Source organism: Etheostoma cragini, chromosome 11 (assembly GCF_013103735.1).
Source record: "Etheostoma cragini isolate CJK2018 chromosome 11, CSU_Ecrag_1.0, whole genome shotgun sequence".
In the NCBI taxonomy this organism is placed as follows: Eukaryota; Metazoa; Chordata; class Actinopteri; order Perciformes; family Percidae; genus Etheostoma; species Etheostoma cragini.
The window spans coordinates 757,046-766,493 of NC_048417.1; the positions used below are offsets into that span (position 1 = coordinate 757,046).

Below are 9,448 nucleotides of genomic sequence, written 5' to 3' on the forward strand. Positions count from 1 at the left end.
TATATATATATATATTCTCTTTATTTGCGTTCCCATCCATGGTCAAATAAGCAGAAATCAGTTTCATCTTTGCTCATGTGGTAAAGAAACAGGTCTATTTGCATTTCTTCTTTCTCTTCTCCATTAGATCCACCTGGCACCCCCGTCTGCATCGATGTGACCAGAGATTCCGTCACCCTGCAGTGGGAGATCCCCAAGAGGGACGGTGGAAGCAACATCGTGGGCTACAGCGTGGAGAGACGCCAAGGCCGAGGCAAATGGCTCCGATGCAACTTCACCGACATCTGCGAGACCCAGTTCACGGTCACGGGTCTGGCTGCCGGGGACAGATTCGAGTTCAGGGTTATTGCCAGGAATGCTGTGGGCACCGTCAGTCCACCATCCAACTCGTCTGGATCCATTATGACCAAGGACGAGAGCAGTGAGTATTTTCAAAATAAAACTATAGGATGGATCCAAGAGGCTTTTTTGCACATGATATGTCTTCATTGTCTTTGTCTCTCACTTGCCAGTTTCCCCTGATATTGAGTGGTCTCCAGACCAAGCTCTTACCCTGAGGGCCGGTGAGAATGTTAAGCTCAGCTGCAGAATCACTGGACGTCCCCTCCCCCAGATCATCTGGTACAAAGACGGCAAAGAGGTGGACAAGAGGACCATGTTTGACATTGAGATTACCACCGGCATCGGCACCAGCAGCGTTTTTGTTCGCGATGCTGACAGGAGCCATCGTGGCATCTACACTATCGAGGCCAGGAACAGCTCCGGCTCCAAGAAAGCTGAAGTCAATGTCAGAGTACAAGGTGGGAAAACACTTGTATTAGGATTAGATTATGATTAAATGGCAACTGAAAGTTAAAAGTTTTGATTATTTACATGGAGTCTGGTGGAGATATGCTGCTCTATACACGCTAAAAGTAGTGATTATTTACATGGAGTCTGGTGGAGATATGCTGCTCTATACACGCTAAAAGTAGTGATTATTTACATGGAGTCTGGTGGGTTTGGTGATGGGGATTTTAGGGCTGTTTCATGTTGAACTAAAAGGATCTGACTCTTTGATAATCTGATATAAAGGATACCTGCACAGATATACCTTTTAGTTAAAGAGTAAGATCACCAATACTGGACCAAGTTCAAAGATGTTTGTTAATCTAATCTGTCGCTTAGATACAAATGCAAGGTAAATACAGGGTCCAGGTTGAATAAAACAACTAAATTAGCCTTTAAATACTTGACATTTTATGATTTAACCCTATTCATGACATTTTGGAAGTAACTACTCTATGTTCGGTTTCCCGGCAGATACCCCCGGACCTGTCGACGGTCCCATCCGTTTCACCGGCATCACTGCTGAGAAGTGCACAGTGTGGTGGAACCCGCCGGAGAACGACGGCTGCGCCGCCATCACCCACTATGTGGTGGAGAAGAGGGAGACGTCTAGGATCTCCTGGGCCACCGTCACCTCTAAATGTGAAGCCTGTTCCTACAACGCCGCCAACCTCATCAAGGGCAACGAGTACCAGTTCAGGATCTCGGCTGTCAACAAGTTCGGTGTTGGCAAACCGCTTGACTCTGATGCCTTCATTGCACAGATGCAATACAGTAAGTAAAGTCCCCCCATTTGTAACAACCTGACCCAATCAACTACACTTACCCCTCCTGTTGTCCTCGGGTCAAATCTGACCCTTTAAAAAATGTCTATATCTGACATATGAGTTTCTTTTTAACCAAATGAACTTTCATTCCTCTGATCTTAACTATTAGTCAAAATAATTCAGAATTTCTGCTTTTTTAACTCAAATATTAGATATAGTTCTACATAAATGAGGGTTATCGACCATGAATTCCAAAAAGTAGTAAAACTATTGAGGTGGTGGTAGTGAAAACTGAAAGAAAGTCTGAAATAGGGACTAAATTGTCAGTTTTTGACCCAGGAGGACAACACAAGGGTTAACCATTAACTGAAAATAAGAAAAAAAAAAAAACTTTACATTCAAAACATGCCTTTTATAACTTATTTTCTGCTGTCCTCTCCAGCTGTGCCCGACGCCCCTGGTACCCCCGATGCCACCCATGTGACAGGAACCAGCATCACGTTGTGCTGGACCAGGCCGAGGACGGACGGAGGCAACGAGATCAAGCACTACATCCTGGAGAGGAGGGAGAAGAAGAGCCTGCGCTGGCTGAAGGTGTCCTCCAAGAGGCCCATCACAGAGCTAAGACACCGGGTCACCAACCTAACCGAGGGCAACGAGTACGAGTTCCGCGTCATGGCTGAGAACGGCGCCGGCATCGGACCAACTAGCAGCACGTCCAGGCTCTTTAAATGCAGGGAACCAACCAGCGCTCCCAGCGCCCCCACACTAATCAAGGTAGGACTGCAGGGAAACTGCATTCCCCTTTAGTGGGATCATTACATATCTATCTATCTATCTATCTATCTATCTATCTATCTATCTATCTATTTTTCTATTTACTGAAATAACAGAAACCTTTGTTTATTTGATGAGACCGAACGTATTTCTTTTGAGTCGATATTCTTGAAATTTCATCGAATTCAACTTTTTCCACGAGGCGTTTTGCCTTAAATATCACTTAATTCAGATAACAATGTTTGGATGGAAACATAGCTATTCTCTTTATAATAATTTATAAATATATATTTTTTCTTAGGTGACTGACTCCACCAAGTCCTCCGTCAGCCTGGAATGGACCAAGCCCGTGTTTGACGGCGGCTTGGAGATCATTGGCTACAACATCGACATGTGCAAGGCCAGTCTGGAGGAGTGGCACCGAGCCAACAACCAGCTGTGCATCCACACCAGATACACCGCCAAGGGCCTGACGCCTGGCGAGCTCTACAAGTTCAGGGTTAGTGCCGTGAACAAGTCCGGAGAGGGCGACGCCTCCGTGTTGGCGAGCGCCGTCCAGGCTCTGGACCGACTGAGATCTCCCGAGATCGACATCGATTCCAACTTCAAGCAGACTCACATTGTGAAGAACGGCGGCACCGTCACACTCCAGATCGCCTTCCACGGCAAACCAGCTCCCCTCGCCACCTGGTCCAAGGTAGACGGGGATCTTCCTGTCATGGGCGACATCAACACCACAGACTGCATGTCGACTCTGACCATTGAGGGGTGCACCAGGTACGAAGCTGGCAAATACACCCTGTCCCTGGAGAACAACAGCGGGCGCAAGGCCATCACGTTCACCGTCAAAGTCCTGGACACGCCCGGACCCCCCGGAGCGATCAACTTCAAAGACATCACTCGCGGAGCATTGACCATGATGTGGGACGCCCCAACCAATGACGGCGGAGCCCGCATCCACCACTACATAGTGGACAAACGCGAGGCAAGCCGCCTGGCCTGGCAGGAAGTCAGCACCAAGTGCTCACGGCAGATGATTAAGGTTTGTTAAAGACTTAGATTTAGAGAATTAGACTTAGACTTAGAGACTTAGAGACTTAGAGACTCACACTTAGAGATTTAGAGACTCACACTTAGACTTAGAGACTTAGAGACCAAGTAATTAAAAAAACATTAGTGAATACACAAATCTATTTTTAACTTTGAATCACGAGAGTCTTTCATGCATTTCACCAACACTTGATGTGAACCCACCCAGGTGACCGGGCTGGACGTTGGGGTGCCGTATCTGTTCAGGGTGATCGCCGTGAACCAGTACGGCCAGGGAGAACCTCATGAGATGACGGAGCCCATCATCGCCACGGAGGAACCCTCTCCGCCCAAGAGACTCGACGTTGTCGACACAACCAACTCCTCGGCCTCCCTGGTGTGGCTGAAGCCTGAGCACGACGGAGGCAGCCGCATCCGAGGCTACATCGTTGAGTTCAGAGCTAAAGGTGACACTAACCATCCTCAATACTGAGCTTAAGCTAATACCTTATTATTAAGAATAATAAGAATAAGAATAATTAAAGCTGCAAGCAGCGATGAACGGGGCCTCGCCTCCTCGCAGGTCGGAATGATAAAAGTGAGAATGATAATGTATACTTTATTAATCAAGTGCAAACTACAATGTTTACATTTTTCTTCTATTTTATTCTGAAGGCACCGACCGCTGGGTTGTTGGCGGAGAGACCAAATCCCAGAAGATGCTTTTGGAGGGTCTGACTGAGAACACAGAGTACGACTTCAGAGTCAAAGCCAAGAACGACGCAGGGACCAGCGAGCCGCAGGGCACCTTCGGCTCCGTGGTCATCAAGGAGCCCCGCATTGAACCGACCGCCGACCTTAGCGGCATCACCAACCAGCTGGTCACCTGCAAGATGTCCAACACCTTCACCATCGACATCCCCATCAGCGGACGGCCGGCACCCAAAGTCACCTGGAAGCTGGAGGAGATGAAGCTGAAAGAGAGCGACCGGGTCTCCATCAGAACCACGAAGGAGTCCACCACCCTGGTGGTGAGAGACAGCAAGAGGAGCGACAGCGGCAAGTACTTCCTGATCTTAGAGAATGCCGCCGGCGTCAAAACGTTCACGGTGACCGCGATGGTGGTCGGCAGACCAACTCCGCCCACAGGCCCCGTGAAGATCTCTGAGGTGTCGTCCGAGTGCTGCACCCTGTCCTGGGACGAGCCGGCCGACGACGGCGGCAGCGACATCACCAACTACATTGTGGAGAAGCGAGAGTCCGGATCGGCGTCCTGGCAAGTCGTGAACTCCAGCGTGAAGAGGACCACCATCAAAGTGACTCACCTCACCAAGTACATGGAGTACACCTTCAGGGTCTGCGCCGAGAACAAGTTCGGAGTCAGCAAGTCCACCGAGTCTGCAGCCGTCGTTATCGAGCATCCATACGGTAAGTTCTCCTGTTTATTAAAATGTATAATGTACAATGTACATTGTATAATGTATAATGGATGTACCCTTTATTAGTCCCACAAGGGGGACATTACCTTGAATTACATTTTACACTCTGTTGTTATTACACACAGAACTACACACACATGCCCCTATACATGAAATAATAATATAATATAATTATTCAATAAATAAGTTGGGAATACAAAAATGTGTAACTGCTTAAATAGTAATGATAAATATGTAAATAACCAACTGTGCAGGTTTCACATATTTCCCAAATAAAGAGTCCGTATTCTTCACATGTTCTCCCCAGTTGCTCCAAGTCCTCCATCTCGTCCTGATGTGGTCTCTGTGTCCGCTAACGCCATCAACATCAAATGGGACTTGCCCTACGCCGACGGGGGCAGCAAGGTATCGGGCTACTGGATCGAGAAGAAGGAGAGGAACACCATCCTGTGGGTGAGGGAGAACAAGCTGCCCTGCCTCGAGTGCCATTACAAGGTGTCCAACCTGATTGAGGGCCTGGAGTACCAGTTCAGGGTCTACGCCATGAACATCTCCGGACTCAGCAAGGCCAGCGAGGCTTCCAGGCCCGTGGTGGCGCTCAATCCTGTTGGTGAGGGAAACATGCATGTCTTAACTACTTCAGCTAAGGACGGGTTGGTCCGGCAGAACAATTTAGACTTAGACTAGACTTAGACATAGAGACTTAGATTTAGAGACTTACAAACTTAGAGACTAAGACTTAGAGACTTAAACTGAGAGACTTAGACTTAGACTTAGACTTAGAGACTTAGACTTAGAGACTAAGAAACTTAGAATTAGAGACTTAGAAACTTAGAGACTTAGACTTAGAGACTTAGAAACTTAGAATTAGACACTTAGAAACTTAGAGACTTAGATTTAGAGACTTAGAAATGTATAGGCTTAGACTCAGAGTCTTAGAATTAGACTTTGAGATTCAGACTTAGAGACTAACACTTAGAAACTTAGAGACTTTTAGACTTAGACTTAGACTTAGAGAGTAACAGTTACAATTTTTTTCCGCTGATCTTCTCGTCCTTCCTGCTCAGATCCTCCTGGGAAGCCTGAGGTGACGGACATCACCCACTCCTCCGTGTCCTTGTGCTGGACTGTGCCGGCCAATGATGGCGGCAGCAAGATCGTGGGCTACGTGGTGGAGAGGAAAGTCTACAGCGCAGACGAATGGGACGACAACCGCTGGCTCAAGTGTAACTACACCACCATCAGCGAGAACTACTTCACCGTCACCAACCTGGGGGAGGGGGAGACCTATGAGTACCGCATCATTGCCAAGAACGCCGCAGGAGTCCACAGCGCTCCCTCCGACATCATCGGACCAATCACGTGCAAGGACGAATACTGTAAGTCAGTGACCCCCAAGCAGGGGTACTTATATCCTCTCTATACACCATGGGGATATATTCACACAGCTAGGGTACTTGTCAGGGCTGTAGTCAAGACCACCTTAGTCGAGTCCAAGTCAAGACTGAATCCAAAGAGGTTCAAGTCCAAGAAAAGACCAAGTCCAAAAAGGTTTGAGTCCGAGTCAAGTCGAGCCCAAGACAAGTCCAAGACCAGGACTAGTTGAGTCCAAGACAAGATCGAGTCCAAAAAGGTTTGAGTCTGAGTCAAGACCCAGTTCAAAAAGGTCAATGAAAGAAAAAAGGTCTTTTGCATGACAGTATCAAGACAATCATTTTGGGTTTCACTTTCCCTGCAATATTATTATCAACATAACAAAGACACCTGGACTTGGTCCAGACCAAAAGCCCAAAAGCCATATCTGGCAAGACCAGAGACAGAGTACGAGACAAGTCCAAATACAAATACTAGTGAGAATGAGACCATAGAGAAACGGTCTTGAGTCCGGACTCGTATCTGAACTCCAAGACTGGACTCGAGTACTATAGCCCTGGTATATCAAGGGCATATATATCTCTATATATAGATACATATATATGTGTGTATATATATATACATATATATATATAGCTGCTGAAGCACCAGAACATTGCAGATATGAACGGGAAAACTAGAAAAATAAGCTGTAGCTAGTTTCACTTTTCACTTTGTAGCTAAAAGAAAAGTGAAAATGAAAAACGTTCATTCACTGAGAGGAAACCGAACGTCTGTTCTTCTTCTGCAGCGCCTCCGAAGGCAGAGCTGGACAGCAAGCTGGTCGGGGAGACGGTGGTGGTCACCGCCGGCTCGGACCTGGTGCTGGACGGCGCCGTGGGCGGGAAGCCCGAGCCCACGGTGTACTGGTCCAAGGGAGACAAGATCCTGGAGCTCGGGGAGAAGTACTCGCTGAGCTACACCTCCACCCGGGCCATGGCCGTCATCAAGAGCTGCAACCGCTACGACACGGGCCGCTACGTCCTCACGGTGAAGAACGCCGGCGGAGTCAAGATGGCCGCCGTCACCGTCAAAGTCCTGGGTGAGCATCCGAGAACAAGAACCCTCCTCGGGTCCAATTAGATCTATCTATCTATCTACCTCTCCATCCATCCATCTATATATATCTATCTATCTATCAAACTATCCATCCATCCATCCATCCATCCATCCATCCATCCATCCATCTATCTATCTATCTATCTATCTATCTATCTATCTATCTATCTATCTATCTATCTATCTATCTATCTATCTATCTATCTATCTATCTATCTATCTATTTATCTATCTATCTATCTATCTATCTATCTATCTATCTATCTATCTATCTATGATACTTTAAAAATTCTAGTAGTTTTTTTCAGCTTTTTTCGATGTTTGTGTTGATTTTTTGGGGTTATTTTAACAAGTTTTTGTTTCTTTTGTCAACGTTATTGTTGCTTTCTTAACATTTTTGTAGTTTTTTGTTGCGTTTGCAGCATTTTGAAAAAACAATACACTTTAAAACTCTATATTAAGCATTTTATCAGCTTTTTTCAATGTTTTTGGAGCTTTTTTAGACATTTTTGTTGCGTTTTCTCTCCTCATTTCCTGTCTATCCACTATCAAATAAAGGAAAAAAAAATTCTGTAAAGAATTATCATAAACAATATTTGTAAAAAAAACACAATATTTGTACAAAATAAAAGTTGTGTTTTTGTTTTATTTCTGCTTTTTTAATGTTGAAAAATTGAAAAAAAACATGATACTTTTAAAATTCTATATTACCATTTTTTTTTGCTTATTTCAACGTTTTCGTAGCTTTTTCAGACATTATTGTTGCGTTTTCTGACATTTTTGTTGTGTCCACCATCTCCCCGTCCTCCAACTGTCTTCGTCCTCCTGAAACGAGAAGACCGTTTTAACTCATTTAACCACATTTAAAAGACAGATGTGTGTGTGTCTGATCCGACTCTGTCCGTCTTCCAGACACCCCCGGCGCTCCGGCCGATAAGATCACCATCAGCAGGGTGACGGAGGAGAAGTGCACCGTCTCCTGGAAGATTCCTCTGGAGGACGGCGGGGACATCGTGTCCCACTACATCGTGGAGCGCCGCGAGACCAGCCGCCTCAACTGGGTCATCATGGAGAGCGAGTGCAAGACGCTGTCCTGCGTCAGCAGCCGGCTGATCAAGAACAACGAGTACGTGTTCCGGGTCCGAGGAGTCAACAAGTACGGCGTCGGCGTCCCCCTTGAGTCCGAACCCGTCATCGCCAGGAACGCCTACAGTAAGCCCCCCCACCTCCCCGTTTAATACACACCATGTATATATGCATGTTTATTATTATGTATATTAGTATATATGATACTTCATCGCCAGGAACGCCTAAAGTAACCCCCCCACCTCGCTGTTTAATACACACCATGAATACATGTACTGTATGTATATTAGTATGCATGTACGTCATCGCCAGGAACGTCTACAGTAAGCTCCGGTACTCCCTGTTTAATACACACACCATGTAAGGAAGCGGGTATGTATGTAAGTCAGTGAGTGAGTATGTAAATAAGTACTGTATGTATGTAAGTAAGTATGTAGTAAGTTAGTAAGTATGTATGGAGGTGAGTGAGTGAGTGAGTATGTAAATAAGTTCTGTATGTATGTATGTAAGTAAGTAGTAAGTTAGTAAGTATGTATGGAGGTGAGTATGTATGGAGGTGAGTGAGTAAGTTAGTTATTTAGTAAGTAAGTACATAACTATGTATGTATGCAACTATATAAGTAAGTGAGTGGTAAGTGAGTTAGTACTAAAATACTTAATACAAGTATATAAAAATATGGCTATATGAGTAAATACACTTTTTTAAATTTTCCCAGTTTTCTGAGGTAGAAATTGTATTTTTTCTGCACACCATGATGTCCCGTTCCAATGAAGAGTTAGGCATAATGGAACAGGATGTAGATTAGTTTCCGGGACCCGGTCTGATCTGCCCCTCTTTCCTCAGCCATCCCGTCCCAGCCGGGCACCCCCGAGGCCACGGGCGTGGCTAAAGAGCACGTCGTCATCGAGTGGCTGAAGCCCGAGAGTGACGGAGGCAGCGAGATCAAGACTTACCTGGTTGACAAACGGGAGGCCAGCAGCACCAGGTAGGTCCTAGTGGTCCCCAATACTGTATCTGAAGTCTCTTTTTTATACAGACCTCAGTAGTCC

The 9,448-nt window shown here is 45.9% G+C and overlaps 1 protein-coding gene across 1 annotated transcript in view; it reads left to right on the top strand.

Annotated features, from left to right (window-relative positions):
* LOC117953076 (titin-like) overlaps positions 1 to 9,448 on the top strand; it is a 225,219-nt gene that overhangs the window by 195,225 nt on the left and 20,546 nt on the right. Inside the window, 12 exon segments of the mRNA XM_034885791.1 lie at positions 128 to 421; positions 513 to 800; positions 1,303 to 1,602; positions 2,038 to 2,372; positions 2,674 to 3,414; positions 3,631 to 3,868; positions 4,077 to 4,829; positions 5,148 to 5,450; positions 5,908 to 6,219; positions 7,005 to 7,295; positions 8,225 to 8,524; positions 9,243 to 9,384. Of these exon segments, the coding sequence (XP_034741682.1) occupies positions 128 to 421; positions 513 to 800; positions 1,303 to 1,602; positions 2,038 to 2,372; positions 2,674 to 3,414; positions 3,631 to 3,868; positions 4,077 to 4,829; positions 5,148 to 5,450; positions 5,908 to 6,219; positions 7,005 to 7,295; positions 8,225 to 8,524; positions 9,243 to 9,384 (4,297 nt within the window).